The 21,449-nt window shown below is 45.9% G+C and overlaps 3 protein-coding genes across 5 annotated transcripts; 1 reads left to right on the plus strand and 2 right to left on the minus strand.

The window, feature by feature from the left end:
• Positions 1-3,150: 3,150 nt before the first annotated feature.
• COG8 (component of oligomeric golgi complex 8) lies at positions 3,151-11,896 on the minus strand. Of its 2 annotated transcripts, XM_065898951.1 has the most exons (7): positions 11,484-11,896; positions 10,024-10,231; positions 8,416-9,243; positions 6,124-6,292; positions 5,170-5,345; position 3,612; positions 3,151-3,308 (listed from the first exon to the last, which is right to left on the minus strand). In XM_065898951.1, exons 1-7 carry the CDS (start codon positions 11,876-11,878, stop codon positions 3,151-3,153), a joined length of 1,935 nt encoding a protein of 644 aa, XP_065755023.1. In that variant the 5' UTR covers positions 11,879-11,896. The 2 variants fall into 2 exon arrangements, with proteins under 2 accessions (XP_065755023.1, XP_065755024.1); XM_065898952.1 differs by lacking the exons at position 3,612; positions 5,170-5,345.
• Positions 11,897-12,128: 232 nt separating this feature from the next.
• Positions 12,129-15,010, plus strand: NIP7 (nucleolar pre-rRNA processing protein NIP7). 2 transcript variants are annotated; one of them, XM_065899233.1, is made up of 5 exons: positions 12,129-12,203; positions 12,324-12,410; positions 12,512-12,650; positions 13,438-13,578; positions 13,784-15,010. In XM_065899233.1, the coding sequence occupies exons 1-5, from the start codon at positions 12,148-12,150 to the stop codon at positions 13,901-13,903; spliced, it is 543 nt and encodes a 180-aa protein (XP_065755305.1). In that variant the 5' UTR covers positions 12,129-12,147; the 3' UTR covers positions 13,904-15,010. The 2 variants fall into 2 exon arrangements, with proteins under 2 accessions (XP_065755305.1, XP_065755306.1); XM_065899234.1 differs by lacking the exon at positions 13,438-13,578 and having other exon boundaries at positions 12,148-12,203; positions 13,784-13,903.
• A 373-nt stretch (positions 15,011-15,383) lies between these two features.
• TMED6 (transmembrane p24 trafficking protein 6) lies at positions 15,384-20,663 on the minus strand. Its single transcript, XM_065899474.1, has 4 exons — positions 20,397-20,663; positions 19,010-19,136; positions 17,586-17,737; positions 15,384-15,774 (listed from the first exon to the last, which is right to left on the minus strand). Exons 1-4 carry the CDS (start codon positions 20,607-20,609, stop codon positions 15,541-15,543), a joined length of 726 nt encoding a protein of 241 aa, XP_065755546.1. The 5' UTR covers positions 20,610-20,663; the 3' UTR covers positions 15,384-15,540.
• Positions 20,664-21,449: the final 786 nt, after the last annotated feature.

A 21,449-nucleotide genomic window follows, 5' to 3' on the forward strand; every position in this document is an offset into this window, starting at 1 on the left:
GGCAGCAGAAGCAGCCTGGCATCTGGTTGCTGTAGCTCTCCTTCCACTCCAAAACCTAGCATTCTTCCTCTGTATCTTCAACCAGAATGGTCCAGAGCTGATTATGTGGCCCCTCTTGATCTTGTTAGCTTTGCACTGTGGTGTTTAACTTTTGCTTGGTTCCTTGAAGGCTTAGGCCCAGTGTTCCTCTCCTATGCTGGTGGATCAGCAGGCCTGACCACCAGATGTCACTGTGGCTGGGATCTTTGTCACTCACTCAGGAGCTCCCCTATTATATTCTTGATTAGTTATGTGCCTTCAGCCGCCAATTGCTGGTCTATAAACCACCCCCTCCTTGTACTGCTTCATTTTAGTTAGTTGTGTCTGGTTACCTTTACTTAAATCAGAAGGCTCTTGCCTTTTTTTTTTTCTTAACCTGCTTCCTTATTTCTACTGCTTGAACACCTTGGCAAGTCACAGGGGTTAGCAGAAACTGTAGGACTGCTGTGGTTCATCCTCACAGCTCTAGTCACAGCTTTCACAGCTGCCCTGCCTTTCCATTTATCTCTCTACCACCAGTAACAGGGCAAATGAATGTTCTGTTCACTACTGAGGCTGGCACGGTGGCTATGCTCAATGTGGCTAATATGTGCAGAGGAATTTCCTTCCCTAAGCGCTTGCTCTGAAATTCACTTCCTCCCTACCTGGGAATTCTGTTCTAAACCTTCTGCCTACATTGATTTTCACTGTGGAAGTTGACTTCTACAACTTTTATTAGCTCAAGGTGCTGATCTGTGTGGTTTTGCAGCTGATAATATCTGGCCAAGGTGGGAGAGATTTTCTTTCTTGTAAATGCAAGAATTTGTTGTCTTTGGGTTGTAGTGTCTTGGGCTAGTTGATCAAATCCTTCCTTGTATGTGGATTTGGTTACAACAGTAAATTTCATATATTGTCAGCAGCGTAGTCTCAGGCTTTCTCCACAGTCCACCCTGGGCAATCATTTACTTTTAGGCCTTGATTCAGGAAGCTTCAGGCAAATACTACTGATCTGCATTACAAAGGCATTACTAAGGACTGTTAACCGCAGAGCCTGTAAGGAATCTTCAGAATGTTTTGATGCCATCCTGCAGGAGCTTCTGAACAGTGTCCAATAGAAAGGAGGCTCACTGAATTCTAACTTTCCTAAGGATACGTGTTTCCAGTATACGTGAGAGCTCACTACAGATTCCCAGGTGGCTGAGTCTCTGTCCTCACCTCAGGGCAGTGCTGGGCCCTGTTTCTTTCTGAAGTGTGATGCACAGAGAGCCAGTTCTCTTTTGCTTGGCCTCACAGGCCCCCAGGCTTGGCTGTTTAGAGAAAGCCATGGGGGAAAATGGGTCTTTCCTGGGGTCATTTAATTAACTACTGTTTAAAACACGTTTTCTCTAACAACTTACCGGACTTCTTACTCTATGGGTACTTGGATTTTGAGGACTTTGGTAAGAGTACCTGCATGGCAAAACTCAACATAAAAATGAGGTAAGACAAGTATCAAAAGAAATGAGTTCCTTAACCTCTTGACAAAGCTGTGACAGAATCTTAAAGCTAAAACACTGGTCACCATGATGCTAATTTATTTTTTTCAGAATAAGTGTGCTGACGAGGAAGCACAAGTTCTGCTTTCTGTTTCTGCCCTAATTGTGACAGGAAGAGGCTCTTTGCTCCTTCTCAACTACAGGCATCCCCCACTTTTTGTAACTTCACTTTACACTGCTTTGCTTTTATGAAAGACCTATATTAGTACCTGTTTTCACTAACGGAAAGAAATTTGAAGAGGATTTTCACTTCTATGAAAAAGGTGAAAGCTGAAACAGCATTCAGCTTTTGTTTTGCAGTGAGCCATTATAGAAGCAGCACGCACTCAGAGCTGCCAGAGTGGCACCGTCAAGCTCCTTACCTGGGAGCTGCGCTCAGCATCAAGCCACCACAGTTTTGAACTGTATCTGTGACAATCTGTGCTTTATCTCCATTTATTTTGTGCATCTGTTAGCAAGATGTGTCCTAAGGTAACTGCTTCTTCAATTTATGCTATTTCAGCTTAGGAAAGGTTTCATCAGAACACTCTTCTTTCAGATCGTGGGGAAACCTATATCACCCCTCCCCCAGCCCTGCTCCATGGCCTCCATCCAAAGAATGAGCCAAGTACCAGCTGCCTAAGAGATCTCAGCAGAAAAGTCTTCCCCAGGTCTGTTAAAGGTGGAAAGCAAAAGCTGGAGACCTAAACTGTATCTGAACCTGTTAAAATGTATGAATACTCAGTTACGTTAATATTGTCATTGAACTGGGGACATTCTGTCCTGTGTTTTACTTCCACAGGCAAACTGGTATCCAAAACAAATGGAGACTATGCAGGTAACACACTTGAGCCCTTTGTAAATGTAAGAACTTGGTGAAGACGATCAACCACAGCCTTAATCGACATTTTTTTTTTTTTTTAAAGAAGATGTTGGGGGTAGGAGTTTATTAATTTATTTTATTTATTTTTGCTGTGTTGGGTCTTCGTTTCTGTGCGAGGGCTTTCTCTAGTTGTGGCAAGCGGGGGCCACTCTTCATTGCGGCGCGCGGGCCTCTCACTATCGCGGGCTCTCTTGTTGTAGAGCACAGGCTCCAGACGCGCAGGCTCAGTAGTTGTGGCTCACGGGCCTAGTTGCTCCGCGGCATGTGGGATCCTCCCAGACCAGGGCTCGAACCCACGTCCCCCGCATTCGCAGGCAGATTCTCAACCACTGCGCCACCAGGGAAGTCCCTTAATCCACATTTTAAAACACAGCTTTCAGGTGTTTGGGGACTATATTATCTAATCTTGGCTTTGGGAACAGATGATACAGCTCTTCTGAAATCATGTCTACTGAGAGTGGCTATTTACTTGCCCCTGCCCCATCTTTATCTCCATACAAAATTGCCAGGAAATGTCCACTCCTTCAGGGGAGTTATTTTTCTTCTCAAGTTGAAGGCTCATTTCAGGGCAAACATTAACATCTTCCTCCAACTCAGGAAGGCATGCTTTGACAGGCCATTGTTTTCTGTCGGAGCAGAGCCAATACCAAGGGGATGCCAGGTAAGACATGCCCAGCTTAAAGCCAAAATGTTTGTGTCTTGGTTTTCAGGGTCCTCAGATGCAGCAGGAAAGCTTTAGTCATTCACCTCCATCCAATGGATGTTTGTAAATGTCTTGCTGTCCATTTTGTCAATGAACAGGCAGCCCTGCAAGTGGTCCATCTCATGCTGGATGATGCGGGCTGCCCACCCACTGGCCTGCCACACCACCTGCTCTCCTCCGGGGTCCATCCCTGAAAAGGAAGGTACAGCCTGGGTGAGGACATGCTGAACTGCATCATTCTCAACCTACTTAGCCTTTCCTTGCCCCTGGCTGTTCCTATTTACAAGAGGCAATATCAGAAGGGAATGCAGACGGCAGCCCCTATGCTTCCTAGAAAAGAAGTCTGAACTCTGTCTCTTACCAAGTATTCAGCCTGGTTCCCAACTCTGACGAGTAGGTTGCTGGGTTCGCTATGGGGCTGAAATGAGAAATGATCTTCCCAAGTGACTTGCTCAAGAGGAACAATCATCCCAACCCCAGCAAAGAATCACACTCTGCAAAACATACTGTGGTATGACAGGTAATGGCTTATCACTTTGGGTTAGGCAAAGCTGGGTTCTACTTCTCCCATTCCACGTGACAGATCTAATTGGCGCAGAAGAAAGTGTGTGTGTGTGTGTGTGTGTGTGTGTGTGTGTGAGAGACAGAGACAGAGAAACAGGCACAAGGTGAGTGACAGGGCAGAGGATGTGGTGTGAGCTAACAGGGGAATCAGGCCACCCTCCCAAACCCCAACCCCCCAACCCTGTGCCCCACTTGAGCTGGCTCTGCTCTCACAGGCGCCTCCTGCCCCATCGCATTGCGTCAGTCCTGAATTTTGTCCACTCCAGGGTCTGCTCGTGGGTAGGTAGGTTCCGCTGATCAGCCATCAACATGTCTACGCTTTAACTGGAACTTTGCGGAAACCGTTTCGTGGGATCCGAGGCCGCCGCCTCCGCAGGTTAAAGGGGAGCACGCATTTACCTATCCACCCCAGGGACCCCACCGCCCCGCACCTGAGATCTGTACCGCCTGGAAGCGGGGCACGCAGGCCAAGAAGCCGCTGATGCTCTCGCAGCCCTCGGGGAAGGTGACCAGGCGGCTGTCCAGCACACGCAGGCTGGGGTTCACGAACACGCGCAGGGGGAAGGTTTCCATCTGACGGGCCTCGCGCACGCGCGGCGCGCATGCGCGGAAGAGCGCCTCGGGGAACTCGACCGCCAGCACCTGCAGCGGCACTCCGAGCTGCGGCGCACTCAAGCCCACGCAGCGGCGGCGCCGCATCACCTGCACCAGCCGCTGCACCAGCTGCTGCAGCTCGGGTCCCGCCAGCTGTGCCGGCTCTACCGGGGCCGCCACGGCCCGCAGCGCCGGGTCCCCGACCTGGCACACGCGCGGGTACGGCGGCTCCGGCGCTCCCTGCACCAGACGCCGCACGTAGCGCCAGTAGGAGCGCCGGCGCGCCGGGCCCTCGAGGCCATCCGGGGGGTGGCTGGAGCTGCAGGCCCGGGCGCCGCCGCCCGCTACCCGCTCTCCCCACTGCAAGACCGGCCTCACGCAGCCACGCGCCCGCAGCCACCGCAGCAGCAGCCCAGCCCCCAGCTGACCCATGGCGCGTGAAGCCTAGCCACCCGCCCGCACGCGTCCCTCGCCGGCCCCCGTAGCCGAAGCTCCCGCCCCCAGGGACTCCGGGAAGTGCAGTTCCCGCGGGCCTTCCGGGAACGCCGGCGCCGCTCACGCTTCGCAGCCTGCCTCTGGGTGGCGTCCACCAGCTTTATTATTTAATTCCATTTCTAATAGTTTAATCAAGCATTTACAAGAATATCCAGGAGGTTCTCCCATTAATTATGCCTTCGCAGCCTCTCCCACGCGCGGCAACTCCCGTTCCCACCGGGCCCTGCAGTAAGTAAGCCCCTCGGGCTCCGGGGCCCCGGTACCCGCCGCACTGGCCCAGGCGCAGAGGGCGCCTGTCAAGTGCCTGCACTAGGCTCGTCGGCTGCCTGCGGCGGTCCCACGGATCCCACCTCCTGTTGCCCCCCGTCAGGGAAAGCCGGGGTGACAGGTTCGAGGACTGGCCCCTCGGCTGGGGGTTCTGGCGCTGGAGCTGTGACCTCGGGGACTAGCGCCTTGTCGTCTAGACAGAAGGCCATCTCTCTCTTCGGCAGGATAAAGGCCAGAGGCTCCTGGACGACGCTGACGTTCACATGCCCCAGGTTTCCGTACTTGGAGAGCTGAGTGGGTGGAATGCCTGGCCCAGATGGTAAAGAATAGAAGTGGAAAAAGCGTTTAATGAATTTAATTATGTGTCACAGGTAAAAAAACAAAAACAAAAAAACACTTATTAGAAGTAACGAACACAGTTACCATATTTCAATACAATAAAAATCACCTTTGTGATATGGGACAGGCACCTATGCAGTAAAGCCAGACTTTGAAAGTAATGGGAACAGCACAGTGCAGGACGGATGGAGAAAAAAAGCACCAGGAGAGCCTCAGCAGGCACTGGCTTCCCTGGACAGGCCCAAGGAAAAGCTGGGGGAGCAGAGAGCAGCCACTCTGCTAGTGGGATCACTGGCCCACTACCCTTTGGGAAATTGTGCCTCCCACACCCCCTTCACAGGCAGAGAGAGAGGGGGCATAGGGAAGGGAAGGTAAATTCTAAAAAATATTTTAAAAACACCATCTGTAAACATTTAATGTCAATGGAATCATACATTATGTGGTTCTTTTGTGACTGGCTTCTTCCACTTAGCTAGATATAAACATAATGTATGATTCTGTTGATATGAAATGTCCAGAAAGGGCAAATCTACTGCAACAGAAAGATTAGTGGCTGCCAGGGACTAAGGGCAAGATTGGGGAATGACCACAAATGAACACCGGGGATCTTTCTAAAACTAGATGGTAGTAACAGTTGCACACCTGTGTACACTTAATAAAAACCTTGAATTTTACAAATAGGTGAATTATTTAGTATGTGAATTATGTCAATAAAATAGTTTTAGGAATCTTTTCCCTTCTTTTACCTAAGGTCTGTGCCATCTGAGCTGGAGGAAAAAGGACTTGGAGACAGCGATTTAAATAAGGAACGAGGTCTTCCAGGAAGACAGTGCAGAACTGGACGAAGAGCTCTTGCTCCCCACTGCTGAAGGCAGCCTCTTCGGCACGATGGAAGGCCAAGATTACTTTTGTTACCTAAGAGACAAGGGCACCATCAATCACCGGGTTAGTCTATCACCATCAGCAGTATATAAAGCTAGGTACAAATGTGCACCCCTCAAGTTTTCATGAAGAAAGTTGTTCCAAACCGTACATGATATTATTATCTTGTTTAAATTCACAATTGTGGTCAATCTTCACAATTCTGTCACTTCACTGATGTATTTCTTATCCAACTAGTTTTATTACTAGTGCAGTTTCCAGTTCCAGTGGAGGAGCATCATGAAATTATACACAGAATACATTGCTTTTGGCTCCCATGGGAGATGGACCAGAACTATGGTGGATCCAGGAAGATGAAGCAACACTATAAAAGGCTTCTACTGAGTAAGGCCTCTGAAGTTCCACAATGCTAGAACCACTAGAAAATTGTAAAGGAGGAAAAAATACAGCTGGAAAAGAAGTTCCACATACAAATAACAGCCTAGCTGACATTACAGGCAGGGTCACAGTGCCAGGGTTAAGAACATAAAGTCTGGGGAATTCCCTGGCAGTCCAGTGGTTAGAGCTCTGTGCTTTCACTGCCAAGGGCCCAGGTTCAATCTCTGGTTACAAGCCAAGAGGCACGGCCAAACAAACAAATAAATAAATAAATAACGAACATAGACTCTGGTGCCAGAGTCACCAGAGTTCTGGGCTCAAATTCCAGCTATGCCACTCACTGGTTCTGTGGCCTCTAAGTGATTACTTAAGCACCCCACGCCCTCTGTGCCTGAGTTCCCTCATCTATAAAGTAGGGCCAGCAACAGAACCTAACCTGACAGGGTTATGAGAATTAAGTTTTAATATGTGTAAAGTATGATAAATTACGTGGCATGAAGTAAGCTCTAGATGAATATTAGCTAATTACTATTATCTGAATTTCACTGACCCTAAAAGGCTTCATTGCTCATGCTTCCTTGTTTTTTTTTTTTTTTTTTTTTTTTTTTTTGCGGTACGCAGGCCTCTCACTGTTGTGGCCTCTCCCGTTGTGGAGCACAGGCTCCAGACGCGCAGGCTCAGCGGCCATGGCTCACAGGCCCAGCTGCTCCGCGGCATATGGGATCTTCCCGGACCGGGGCATGAACCCATGTCCCCTGTGTTGGCAGGCAGACTCTCAACCACTGCACCACCAGGGAAGCCCTCCTTGCTCTTTCTTACAGGAGGACATCCACAGAAAGATTTTATACAACCACATCACAACTGCCACCTGGCTGACAGCAACTGTAAGATGTCGTCAATTACAAGAAACACCCAATATCTAAAGATTTAACGTGTAAAAATGCACCATACTCGGATATTAGCAATATTGGTAGTATTACTTGTATTAGGCAGAATTCTAATATGGCGCTTGTAATCCCCGCCCCCTGGTATCCACTCCTTTGTGTAATCTCCTCCCCTTGAGTGCAGGCAGAATCTGTGACTTGTTTCTAACCCACAGAATATGGCGAAGGTGAAGGATTTGGCCGTTTTAATTAACGTCCCTAACTGGCTGATTGAATTAATGAAAAGGGAGGTTATCCTGGGTGGGCCTACCCTAATTAGATGAGCCTCTTAAAAGAGGGTTGAGGACTCCTCTAAAGGAGACTTAGCAAGGAGAGATGCTCTCCCATTGGCTCTGAAGAATCAAAAAGCCACACTGAACTGCCTATGGAGTGGGTTGGTCTCTAGGAGTTGAGGGCCTCAGTCCTACAACTGTAAGGAACAGAAATCTGCCACTGTGAGTGAGCTTGAAAGGAGGGGACCCTGAGCTCCAGATGAGTCCACAGCCTGGCCAACACCTTGACTACAACCTTGTGAGCAGAGGACCAACCCATTTAGGCTGTGCCTGGACTCCTGACTGACAGAAACAGACATGATAAATGTGTGTTGTTTTAAGCTGCTATGTTTGTGTGAGTTTGTTATGCAGCAATAGAAAATCAATATATTACTGAACCATTACTACAGGTGAGACACTTCATGAAAGGAGACTAACCAGAGCTTTTCAACCAGAAAAACCTCTAAAACCACACTAAACCGAAGTCAGCAGGCACCACTGTCACACAGACTGGTTTATTACAAAAGTCTGGCCACCTGTTACTAAAGGAGGCCCCAGAAGAGAGCCAACAGTATGTGCTCACCTTGGCAAGGGCGTCTTCCAGGGCCGCAGTCACATCCTGCGCCAGGGCCATGGGGCAGCAGAGGCGCAGATCATTGAAGGCGACCAGAATATTGTTGAGGAAGCAGGCAAGGGGTGGGAAGTCTAAGAGCACCATGGGTGGCTGCAGGGTCCCCGGCTGAGTGACTGGAACAGCAGCAGGCAGGTTACTGCTGCTCAGGATGGCTGGAGTTGAGATGAGGGTGTAGGAGTTCATTTCATCCTGGAACTTCTCGACCGTTTCCTGAATTGCTTTCTGGAAAGTGCTGATAGCCACTCGCTGGAAAACAGGAGCTAACTGACCCCGGAAATCAGCCCCTACCCGGCTAAAAGACAGTCCAAAGTACATGCACTGGCCCAGCAGAGAGTCCAGACGGCTGCCTATCCCTCGGTTAAGGTCAGTCTCCAGCACCTGCAGGAATTGTGAGACTTTCTGCAGCACCCAGCCATGGAAGATGGCACTCTCATTCACGGTGTGCTCGCCCGTGGCAGGGGGCAGCAACGGGTCCTCGTCTGAGAAGATGGCACGGTACTGGGTGATAATATCGAACAGATGGACACGGCAGGCCTCGATGGTTTTCGTGATGTGGAAATAGGGATCATCACTGGGGATGGCAGTCAGGATAGAACGGAGCCAAGCATCTCGGGCCTGAAGAAACCTGACCCTCAACTCAGCCTCGGTGAAGACATCCATTTGCCGTAAGAAGCCAATGACACGGAGGCAGGCAGGGAGCTGGATGTTCGTCCTCAGTTGTTGGATCAGCTGGCTCAGCATCAGCTGCATGGACTGGCGCACTTCGTTCACAATGCCCTGACGACACAGGGGGTGAGTCACCACGCTGGGAAAGACACTCCCTGGAACCCATTCCACTAACCCTGAATACTGCAGACCAACATTCCCACTGCTGTCCTGACATACGAAGTAGATTTCCTAAAACTGATGCATACAGGTTCACCAGCAAAGGTTTGGTTCACTGCGGCCTACGGGCCCCGCCTGGTTCTTCTGCCCTTACCTGCTTCCTAATGCTCTCCCCTTGCTCACTGCAATCCAGCCAGAATGGCTATCTTTATACTTCAAACACTCCAACTTCTTCCCTCCTTAGCCTGCTACACTTGTTCGTACCACTTTCTGGTTGGCTCTCCCCCATCTTCATGTGGCTGGCTCCTTCTCGTCATCTGGGTCTCAGCTTAAATGTTATCTCACCAGAAGAGCCTTTCCTGACCACTCTACCTAGAGTAACCCACCTTAGCCTCCTGCCCCATTCCCTGGTTTATTTTGTTAAGATACTTAACACTATCTGAAAGGATATTATTTATTTATTTGCCAACTAGCAGCTTATGAGAGCCAAGGCCTTGTCTTTGTTCACATTGTACCCCCAGCATCTAGATCAATGCCTGGCACATGATTAATATTTATCAGCTGACTGAATAATGAATGTATGTTTTATGATCAAGCCTGCCTTCCTTGCAGAAACTGATGTGAAAAATGCAAGGAGTTTCCCTAAGGTTTCTGCCTAAACGGTCAGTGATGACCACAGAATTACTGATCACAAGAACATCAGCTTGAGTCCTCTCTGGGCAAGTTGGCTACCTGGATGACAGGGATGGAGGAGTATTTCCTTTCCAGTCGGCGTACGTAGGCTGCAAGCTCCAGGGCCTCTTCATAATAGCTGTTCCGGACACAGGTGTCCATGAGCTGAGGGATCTCCAGGATTTCCAGGATTTCTGTGTGCCGGTTTAGAGTCAGGGTGTTCATTCGGCGATTGGAGCTGATCTCCTCAGCCTCTTTCACAAAATTCCTAGTAACAATCAGGAGTACATTGGTGGTTCACTGCTCTGCATCCAAGTCTTCGCTACAAATACCAAGCACTTACTATGAACTGAGCACTGGGCTGATTTATCTGATTTAATCTTCACACCAACCCCATTAGATAAGTACTTTTACCCTTGAAATTTTAATCCCAGAGATTTTAAGCAACTTGTCCAAGATCACACAACTAATAAGTGATAAAAAGATTTGAACCCAGATCTGCCACTTAACAAGTTGTAGCAAGGTACTTAGGCTCTCTCAACTGTTTCTTCATTGGTAAAATAGTAACAGGACCCACCTCCTAAGGATGTGAGGATTAAATAAGATGATGTGTATAAAGCATTTAACATAGGACCTGATATGGAGTAAATGTTCCTTTAATAACAGTTATTCTTATTATTTTCATAATGCCCTAACTAGCCTAGAACTACAGCCTTACCCCCAAGTTCCCTCAGCCTCTTAATCTCCTATGCTATGGTCCAACCTCAGTTCCTGCTACAGTCTCCATTTCTTCTCGGTAACTGCAGACACCTGCTTTGTGAAGCCCTCCATCTATTCTAAGGGATTGGAAGAGTATGAAAGCTATTTTCAAATATTCAAAGACTCAAAAGAAAACTTAAACTTTTATCACGAAAGACTGGAAGGCAGAATTAGGGATAATGGATTAAGGGTCGAGGGAGGGAGAATATGGGTCAAAAAGGAAGATTTTTTTTTTTTGGATGATGATTTTTACTGTCCCCAAACGGGAGGATTTCCTTGTCAGCCTCCTATCAATGAACGGTTTAGAGCAGATGACCTCTGGTCCAAGCTGTTGTGTGTACATGTGTGTTGTGTGTTTGTGTTGTGTGTATAGGTTTACATAAATATGCACATATGTTAAGCTGACAATTGTAGAGTATTATGTCAGACCCAATGATAAGTGCTTTGCATGGATTCTATTTAGTGCTCACAACAGCCCTATGAGAGAGGGACGTGCTGCTGGGTTCCAATTCTGGCTTCGAAACTTACTAGCTGTGCCCTGGGACGGTCACTAACCTCTGTGTCTTAACTTCCTCATACGCAAAATGCAAATAACAATACCTACCTCGAAGGCTGCTGTGCAGTTTAAATGGATTAATGAAATGCTCAGAGGAGAACCTGGCATATGGTAAGCGCTATCTAAGTGTTAGCTATTTCTATCGTCGTAAATGATAGCGATTACAGGTATTAAAAGCCCCTTTATAGCACCGGACCCGCCGCACCTGCAGCTCTGTTGGAAGCTGGGCAAGCGGTCGAGCAGGCGGCCAAGCGACTCCTCCACGTCGCCAAAGAGGCGGTGGATGCGCTCGGTGCACTCGGCGCCGCGGATGAAGGTCTTGTAGTTGGCGAAGGCCAAGTCGCGCGTCTGCTGCAGCAGCTGCGCTCGCTCCTCGGCCAGGCGGTCGGGCTCGCGCCGCAGCCGTTCCAGCCCCGAGCCGCTCAACTCCCTGAGGTAGCGGCCCACGTCGGGCCGCTCCCGCCACTGGGCCTCCGGGAAGCGGTCCCGGAACAGCGACGCCAGGAGCCCTTCATCCTCCACCTCCCCGAGAGCAGCCGCGGTGGCCGTCGCTGTGGCCGAGGCCTTAGTCGAGAGCGGGAGAGTCGCTGTTGCCGCCATCTTCTCAGCAGCAGCGTCACTTCCCCTCCCGCTCAGCGAGGGCGCTGACTCCGTAGAATCGAAAGCAGCCGGGGCGTACTTCCGGTCTCTATGGTTTCTCATCAGGCCCGCTTTCTTTCCCCGATAGTCGTCCAGGTTACGGGGCGCTAGCGTGGGGAAACGACTGGAAAGCAGCTAGAGAGGCAGGCTTTGAGGTTGCCAAGGAGCGGCTGATCTTCCGTTTCCGGTAACTGAGGCACGAGGATCCGGCGTTCCAACCCAGCGGGAAAATGCGGCCTCTGACTGAAGAGGAGACGCGAGTAATGTTTGAGAAGATAGCAAAATAGTAAGAGTGCGCGGGGCAGAAGAGGGAGTGTGTGGGTGGCGCGGAGGGGCGTGGGTGGAGCGGGGGGCGCGGTGCCGGGATGAGTCCGGGCGCGGCCTCTAGTCCTCCTTTTGCTCTCAGCATCGGGGAGAATCTGCAGCTGCTGGTCGACAGGCCCGACGGCACCTACTGTTTCAGGCTGCACAACGACCGGGTGTACTACGTGAGGTGAGGCGGCGCGGGGCCGGGTAGGCAGCATGGAGCCGGGTGGGGTCCTGGGTCCCTCCAGCCTCCCTCATCTGACACTGCCTTTTTCTTTATCCCTTCAGTGAGAAGATTTTGAAGTTGGCCGCCAACATCTCCGGTGACAAGCTGGTGTCGCTGGGGACGTGCTTCGGAAAATTCACGAAGACCCACAAGTTTCGGTTGCACATCACGGCTCTGGATTACCTAGCACCGTATGCCAAGGTTTGTGGGGTGGTGTCAGTCCGCCACTAGGGATGGAGGAAGTCTAGGCTGAGGGCCACATCAGAAGGCAGAATTGGGCACCTTTTCTGCGACGGAGTCGCTGACGGTGCTTAGGGTCAGTGCCAGCACCTGGAGATGTGTGTACATCTTGCTGCCTGGGCGTGGTCGGGGCTCAGGTGTAGGAGCCCTGTGTGGCCGCGTAGTGGTAGTTATCTCCAGTAGAAACTGAAAAGCCTATGCAGACCCAGCTCAAGACCAAAAAGCAAATAGGTGGCTGTGAAGAGGAGCGTAGTGGGGTACAGAAAAGAGCTGTTAAACTGCCCATGGGAGAAGTTGATTGTAGAGTCGAGGTAAGAACCTCCTGGCTGGTCTCTTCACGGGGTGAACATATTAAGGGAAGCATGACTCTTTCTCTCTTTTCTTTAAAATTCATGTTACAAGACAGACGAACCTCACAGGTGACATATATAGCACGGGGCATATGGTCAGTAATACCTTAATAATCTTGTATGGAGACAGATGACACAGATACAGTAACTTTGTATTATTGTGATCCTTTTGTAATGTATAGAAATATCAGATCACTATGTTTTGCACCTTCAACTAACATAGTATTGTAGATTACTATACTTCAACTGAAAAGAAAATAAATAAAAGAACCAAAAAAACTTAGTTCATAAGGGATAAAAAGAAGGAAATTAACCATAAATCTAGCAGTTAGCCTATCTGCAGGGGTCTAACTATTTAGCATTTTTATGTCTCTTGGATTTAATTCTCTTTTTTACAGTATAAAGTGTGGATAAAACCTGGAGCAGAGCAATCCTTCCTGTATGGGAACCATGTGCTGAAATCTGGACTTGGTCGAATCACTGAAAATACTTCTCAGTACCAGGGAGTTGTGGTGTACTCCATGGCAGACATCCCTTTGGTGAGTAGAGATGGTTGCTGTTAAAAAATCAAGTATCTTTTTATTCAAGATGGATGTATTTTCAGTCTGCGCTTGAGAGACTAAATTCTCAGCACCTTTTGAATTCTTCAAAGAACTGTATCTTTTCGTCTTTGTTGTTTCCAGACCTCAATACGTACTTATTGAATGACTTGAGTGAATCAGTGTCTCTTCTTTTGAATCCCAGGGTTTTGGGGTGGCAGCAAAGTCTACACAAGACTGCAGGAAAGTAGACCCCATGGCGATTGTGGTATTTCATCAAGCAGACATTGGGGAATATGTGCGGCATGAAGAGACATTGACTTAAAACGAAATCATCGCGAGGACTTGTGGCTGTGTGGAAGGGCCTAGCTTTGTTTCCTGTGTCTGTGTAGGCTCCACCATCATGTTGAATTTTGTCAACACTGTGACTTCTTCAGGGACTTCTTAGTTTAATATTCTGTTATGGACAAATGCAGGCTGGATTCTTATTATGCAGAAATGGCTCAAAAACGGGGTTTTGGATCTTTGTGATTATGACTAACTAGAATGCTGTGTTTTATATTTGAATCAGAGGGCTTCTTGTTTTGAGTAACAGGTTCTAAATTGTTGGAACTGAGGACAAGAATAGCGTATTGTTATCTGTGATAACACTGTTTTCCAAACACATGATAAGAACGTAATGAATTTTCTTTTTTATTAATACTATGAAAGATAGATATTGCCATCAGAATAGTAGGTCATGTGTGGAATTTTACAAATGAAATTTGGATAAAACAGTAAGAGCAGTTTATTCTGCCGATTTTCTTTACGGTAGGTGCTGTGTAGTGTGGGAAAAAAACTTGGATTCAAACACCAGTTCTCACATCTATCAGCTGTATGGCCTTAGATGAGTCATTAAACTTTAATAAGCTTCATTTCCTTCTGTTTCAAAAAGCAGCCTAGCCGTCTTCCTAAGAATAGTTTTTAGAAGTGGAAATCGTGATCGTAAAGCATCTAGCACAGTGCCTGGCAAATGAGAGTGTTGAATAAATGGTAAGAGTTATTTCTGTAATGTTTATACTGAGTATTTCTGTTACTAAGAGTAGGATCTTATGAACATAATTTGATTATATTATCTTGGCTTTTACAAGCAGTTTTCTCACTCTTTTTCTTGAATGGTATGATCCCAGGCTGAATGTTATTTTTATCACCTTGATTTCTAAAACAATTTCTCTTATAAATCTTTTCAGTTTTTTTTAATTAAAAAAATTTTTTTATTGTAGTATAGTTGACGTACAATATTGGGTTAGTTTCAGGTGTACAGCAAAGTGATTCATTTATACATATATTCTTACAAATCTTTAATTACATGACTGGACTGGACAAAATGCACTACTCAGAGACCCTGAAATAATAATTTAGCTCCTCCATCCTTCTCCCATGCCTTCCAAAATTATTTTTAGAATTACTAAAATATTTTTTAGTGAAAAACATATCACAGACAAAAAAAATTTTTAAGTACCTGTATTGTAAAGCAGTTTCTTTAGTGCATATACTGCTTAATTTAACTTCCAAAGGTGACATCTCTAAAAACAAATCATTTTTCAATTACAAAAAAGCACTCTACCAATTCCGGTTTTTGTATGCAACATATAAAACCCAGTTTTATATGTTTTTGTCCCATATTTTTCAACTTTTCTCCTTTCCAAGGTTCTCTGTTAATTTCTAAATAGACATAGTGAAGGTTAAGGGGCTGCAGTACGATGGACACTATTTTGATGGTAGCATTTAGTGTGTACTTTAGAAATAGTCAACGTCAAAACTTTACACACTTTTATTTATTGCTATTTTGCCTGTGTAGATGAGAGCAATAGGCTACAACTTTCTAACAAGAAAAATTGATTTTTTCCCAATAACTTTACAAAGATTTGAGAGAGCTTGTGCCCCAGAAGAAAAGAGCCAGGGCACTGTAGTTGTTCGAGCTTAGCATCTTGGCTTCTTTGTGTCTGTAGTCGTTGGGATGTTGAAGAGACGCTTCAAGAAATACAGCTGCAGGATCCCAGAAAGAATAATAACAAGGCTCTGGGCTGTCGACCACCAATTCACATAGTTATAGTTTGACTGGAGTAGGAAAAAGTCAGCCATTTTTCTCATGCGAGCGAAGTTGTAGTATCGCCACATGTGAAAGATATTGTTCTGCAGCTTTCGTGTACTCTTCTGCAGGACAGAAAATGAAATACAGAAAGGGTTCCTCTGTAACCTCATCTAGCCTCCCCTGGGTACCCACCAGCACTAACTTAGTTTATCTGGAAGTGAGTAACTTACGATTTTATAATATGTTATAAATTGGCTATTGGAGTTGTTGATAAATGCTAGTTTTGTTGTCTATGAAAAAATGGCCTGGACTTCAGTTATAAAAAAAATAATTTTTATAATGAAAAACTTCAGTGCTAAAACTAGAAAGTTCCTCCAGATTATCTCTAGATTTAGACATGTACTCAGCACATCATTGCTGTTCTGGGTGATGTCTTCTGTTCTTTGTATATGGTAAAAGATAAGGGCCTGCAAATTTTTATGGAAGGGCCAGACAGTAAATATTCTAGGCTTTGCAGGCCATACAGTCTCTTGCAACTACTAAGCTCTGCCACTGTAGCACAAAAGCAGCCATAGACAATGTGTCCAGTTAGCTGTCCCTCATTATCAGTGGGGAGATGGGTTCCAGGACCTGCAGAGGATGCTGAAGTCCCATAGTCAGCCCTCCGCATCTGCAGGTTCTGCATCTGCAGATACAGAGGGCCAACTGTAATTGTCAAATGAGCATGGCTGTGTTCTAGTCAAACTTCACTTACAAAAACAGGCAGCGAGCTTTTGTGCATCAAGCAGACTATCAAGAAAGTCAAGAGAGATCCCAGAGAATGGGAGAAAATATTTGCAAATCATATATCTGTTAAGAGACTTGTATCCAGAATATATAAAGAACTCTTAGAACTCAATCATAAAAAGACAAATAACCAGATTTTAAAATGGGCAAAGGATTTGAATAGACATTTCTCCAAAAAAGCATGCAAAGATGCTCAGTGTCAGGGAGACACAACTCAAAAATCACAAGATACCACTTATACCCACTAGGATTGCTATAGCAAAAAAGACTATAACATGTTGGCAGGGATATGGAGAAATTGCAACACTCATACACTGCTGGTGGGAGTGTAAAATGGTTTAGCCACTGTGGAATGTAGCAGTTCCTCAGTGAAGGTAAAAAGTTACCATATGTGCCAGCAGAGTATACCGCTTATATGTGTACAGAGATAAAAGCATGTTCACACAAAAATTTGTAGGCAAATGCTCACAGCAGCATTGTTCATGATAGCCAGAAAGTGGAAATAACCCAGATGTCTACCGGCTGATAAGTAGATAAACAAAATGTGGTGTTTTAAATATACAATAGAATACTATTCATCCAGAAAAAGGAATGAAGTATTAATACATGGTACAATGTGGATGAACCTTGAAAACATGCTAAATAAAAGAAGCCAAAGACAAAAGGCCACATTGTATGATTCCACTTATATGAAGTGTACAGAACAGGCAAATCTATATAAACAAAGTAGATTAGTGAGGGATTACCCAGGGCTGAGGGGCATGGGGAACACAGTGAATAATAGGTCTGCAGTTTCCTTTTGGGGTGATGAAACTATTCTGGAATTAGATGCTGGTAATGGTTGCAGGACCTTGTAAACCACTAAACTGTACACTTAAAGTGGGGAATTGTATCTAAGTTAAAAAACAAACAGGCAGTGGGCCAGATTTGGCCTGTGAACCATTGTTTGCCAATTCCTGGTATAAAACAAGTGAGGAATTTCAAGAGCTCCAAGTCACAAAATTAATTAAAGGCTTCAAATCCCTTTGCCTGTTTGTTTTCTACCCAAATGAGCCCTCACTCTGATGATATTACTCCCATAATTCTAATCTTTCCTCCAAATTTAAAGTCAGTTTCCATGGATGTTTCTCTCTCACAAAACAATTACCTCAATTGCATCCAAAGTATCATTCAGTTGTTTTCTTTCATTCTTCTCTTTGTGGTCCATCTCAGGCCCCTCATAGAAGACTCCAAAATTGAGGTATACTTGCACAGAACCAAAGTGATTTTGCTGATTTTTTAGACAAAGCTGATAAAAACCTGTAGGAATCCCTAGATCATTACCAAATCTTGGTCTCCCACCCTCCCACCGTCTAGATTTCCCTGGAGATAACTGTTGTCCGGTGTTAAATGTGCTACTATAGCACCTTCTTTTTACTTAGGAAGTACAAAATCCAGTTTTTGATGTGGAAGATACTGATCTTACGTGAAACTTATTTTACTAATTATTTATAATACTGTTTTGCCAAATATTAGTAGCTTTAGCTCTATGTTGGATAGAAAATGTTTTCTTCCTCTTTTTCAACGTATAATTCCCACGTCTCTTAAGGAATTTCTGATCAAGAAGAGCATATTAAGAGTATAGTGTTTGCTTCTTGCATACCATGAGAGTTGGGATATCATTTGAATTTGAAAGTAGGGAAAAAATGTATGCTTTGTGAATGAAAGAAGCTATCCTACTGGGGTAACTTCCTGCAAGGTGGTCTGTATGGGGGCTGATGATTGGGGTATGTACTGGTGCTTGTTCTCAACTGGGGTCACCTCCCCACGTGTGGTGATGGGGGAGGAGTGAGGAGGAGCAGGGTTGGAAAGGTGTGGCAGTGTATTTGATTGTCAAAATGACTGGAAGGCACTACGTAGGGGCCAAAGATGCTGCATAATAATGCTGAATATCCTGTGCCACTCAGTGATTCTCTTACGTCCCTGTTGAGAAATAGTCTTTTTTGTGCACCTGGCAGGTAGAGAGGACAGTTCAAACTGACTGGTGCCGTCCAGGGTGAGGACAGGCTCGATCTGGCTGTAGGAATTTTCTGGTGACTGGAGAAGTGCTTTGTTGTAGAATGCGGATATTTTTCATGGCCATGCATTTCCTTGTGTTCTGCGTTTTGGTAACTGGCTCAAGTGTTTTGATGACTGAAAAGAAATACTGTCCCATAATAAATTTATTAATTGGAATTCTGTATCATAAGTGGGTCTGCCTGTTTTGATCACTTTCTAATAATCTGGTTCGTTGGAGATGATAAGATAAAATCGAGCTTCTGGACCCTGGAGTTATAATAATTAGTCACCTGGAGACTGCTTCCAAACTGCCAGTGGACTGCTGATTAATGTCCTTGGCCATTGGCAGTCTCCAGGAAATCTGGTTTTTGGTGTTGAAGGCTAAATCTTTTTCTTACTATTTCACCATCCATATGTGAAAAAGCCAGAGCTTTTACATCTCAGGTACTTAATTAATTTCAATATTTCCTCATTATTTTCCCAATTTCAAAGAAATGTATGATTATTATAATAGCCGTGATGACGAAAACAGACCTGTCTCTTGGGTGGAGAAGTTAATCTGGCCCCGAACATTCTTAGTGGTGTCTATAAGGAAACCCTGTGGGGTATGTGCAGTGGCAGCAACATGCCGGTCATGTGACATTCCCAGTGTCCGCTGAACCTGCGGAGACACATTAAAGAGGGAGAAAAGCTCCTGCTGCATCATCAGGAAGCTAGCTGAATGGTAAGATTGACATCCAGTGACCATCAGCACAGTGGTTCTCAATCAGGGATGGTACTGCCCAACCCCCACTTTGAATTTGGGCTGAGATGTTGCCCTGGTGTTGTGAGTAGGGGAAGAGGGGCGGGGACAGCAGTGCTGAACAGCCTGCCATGTTAGAAATAGTAAGCAGGACAAAGAAATGACCCAAATGCCAATAGCACCCCTGGTAAGAAAACACGTCTCAGACCATGCAGCTGACATGTTGGTGTATATGAATCTGGCTGTAGAGTTCTTGGCAGAACTCACTTGGTTTTGACCTCTCCAGTGGTATACCAGATTTGGGCTTATTTGATGCTTGACAGTAAATAAATAAGGCATTCAATAGGTACTTGCCTCCAAGCTGCGTCCTGATAAGCCCAGGCTACAGTGACCTGACTAGTAGCTACTATTCTATTATAAATTCAGAGATAAGAAAAATCTCTGATAGGTTAATTTAAAATAAATTGTAAGTTACATTGGAGTAGAATAAGATCAACATAGTCTTTTACTCTGTAAACAAAATTTAGAAAGTTAATAGGTTTCTAAGATAAAGAACAAAGGAAATGAACAGCTTCTAAGTTTACTGTTGAGCAGACCATCCTTGGGCACAGCATGGATTAAAGTACTTGGCCTGTGAACAGGCAACTTGAAAACATTTACCTTCCTAAAAGCAACAGGTCTGACTGCATAGAGAAGCCTTGAGTTACTGATTCTCCAATTTGCTGGAATTACCCCTGAAGGCAAGGGTGTAAATGTTGCTCCCCCAACCTCATAAACTGAAGCGTCTTTGAAATCTCTGGGTTTGTCTCCAAAGTTCATGTGACTTTTCATTCAACTTGGTACCATATCCATATTATTTTAATATTTAAAAAATGGATTATTTCGCCTCTCATCTCTAAACTCGAGTAAGTGTGATGATTACCTCTCCAGGAAGAGGCACCCGGTTTGTCCCATGACTTTGAGCACACTTCCACAGCCCCCAATTTGAGAAGCCAAACCATATGTTTTAGTGATTATTCATCCATCAGGAGTTTCCATTTAACTGCAGGTCTGTTTCATTAACAGGTGGGGAGTCACAGCATAATAAAGACAACTAGAACCTTGTGTTCGTTTAAAACCTGACCCCCTTTACAAAAGGAAATGAACAAACAAGAAAAACAAGTCCCCAGTATGACCCACCTCATAACTGAAATAGAAGTATCCAGTCTGGTGGGCAAATTGCCAAAAGCATTCTGTGCCTCCTGGAGGGATCACGATGGCAAAGTCGTATCGATCCGCACCACGGAAGAGGGGCTGGTCCCCAGAGCCACTAAGAGGTTCTGTCTTCTGGCTCCTTGCAGAGCTCACTAGGTTCAGAACCACCAGTCCAGCACCAAAGAGCAAGGGGAACATGCTGCTCTCTGGAGACTGCTCTAACTGCTTGCAGCAGCCCAGTGGAACCAAGCAGTTTAGACAACTGCTGGGATAATCATTAACTCTGCAAGTCACACATAGGCCAGTCTCAGGGCCACACATAGATATTCCAGAATAGAACTGGCATGGTACCCCACGTTTGGCTCACAGGAAAGAATTTTGCTTGCACCTCAAAAACTCAGTGGCTTACCAGACCTACATCACGGGTGCTAGGTAGAATCTATTACTTCAGAAGAGAGATTTCCACCCCTCCTCTGGGCTGTCATTTTTCAGTTCTTGCCTCTTGGGGGTAAACATTAGGCAGATTTATTTACAACCACCTGAATGTACAGACTCATTTCTCGGTACACAGTGGCTGGGGAGATTTTTCTCATTCGTATCAAATTGCTAGATGATACGTGTCCCTCCTATAAGACGTGAGGGGCAACACCTGTTTCAACAGACCTCTTTCTGCCCAGTGCTACAGTTTAGGAGAGCAAAGCACAGTATGGAAGTGTGTGTAAAAATTTAAATGGATGAAGAATGAGCAAGAGACAGTGGTCAAACCCCTCCACTGATAATCCTAATTCTGCTACCTTCCACCTGACTGATACAGTCATCTAAAGCTATCCAAAATCCACTTAAAGACTATTATAGGGACTTCCCTGGTGGCGCCGTGGTTAAGAATCTGCCTGCCAATGCAGGGGACACAGGTTCGATCCCTAGTCCAGGAAGATCCCACATGCCGCGGAGCTACCTATGCCCGTGCGCCACAACTACTGAGCCTGCGCTCTAGAGCCTGTGAGCCACAACTACTGAGCCCTCGTGCCACAACTACTG

The sequence above is a fragment of the Phocoena phocoena genome, chromosome 20, assembly GCF_963924675.1.
Source record: "Phocoena phocoena chromosome 20, mPhoPho1.1, whole genome shotgun sequence".
Lineage (NCBI taxonomy): Eukaryota > Metazoa > Chordata > Mammalia > Artiodactyla > Phocoenidae > Phocoena > Phocoena phocoena.

What these genes read in the sequence shown, in the direction of transcription:
- NIP7 (XM_065899233.1), top strand. Translation starts at nt 12,148, where the DNA reads ATGCGGCCTCTGACTGAAGAGGAGACGCGAGTAATGTTTGAGAAGATA. An exon ending in GACCGGGTGTACTACGTGAG is followed by an intron (nt 12,411 to 12,511) that starts GTGAGGCGGCGC and finishes TTATCCCTTCAG; the next exon opens with TGAGAAGATTTTGAAGTTGG. An exon ending in CCATGGCAGACATCCCTTTG is followed by an intron (nt 13,579 to 13,783) that starts GTGAGTAGAGAT and finishes TTTGAATCCCAG; the next exon opens with GGTTTTGGGGTGGCAGCAAA.
- COG8 (XM_065898951.1), bottom strand. Translation starts at nt 11,878, where the DNA reads ATGGCGGCAACAGCGACTCTCCCGCTCTCGACTAAGGCCTCGGCCACA. An exon ending in AGCTTCCAACAGAGCTGCAG is followed by an intron (nt 10,232 to 11,483) that starts GTGCGGCGGGTC and finishes GATTGTTACTAG; the next exon opens with GAATTTTGTGAAAGAGGCTG. An exon ending in TGGAAGACGCCCTTGCCAAG is followed by an intron (nt 6,293 to 8,415) that starts GTGAGCACATAC and finishes CTTGTCTCTTAG; the next exon opens with GTAACAAAAGTAATCTTGGC.
- TMED6 (XM_065899474.1), bottom strand. Translation starts at nt 20,609, where the DNA reads ATGTTCCCCTTGCTCTTTGGTGCTGGACTGGTGGTTCTGAACCTAGTG. An exon ending in ACTTCTATTTCAGTTATGAG is followed by an intron (nt 19,137 to 20,396) that starts GTGGGTCATACT and finishes GTGTCTCCGCAG; the next exon opens with GTTCAGCGGACACTGGGAAT. An exon ending in CTTCTCCACCCAAGAGACAG is followed by an intron (nt 17,738 to 19,009) that starts GTCTGTTTTCGT and finishes GGATTCCTACAG; the next exon opens with GTTTTTATCAGCTTTGTCTA.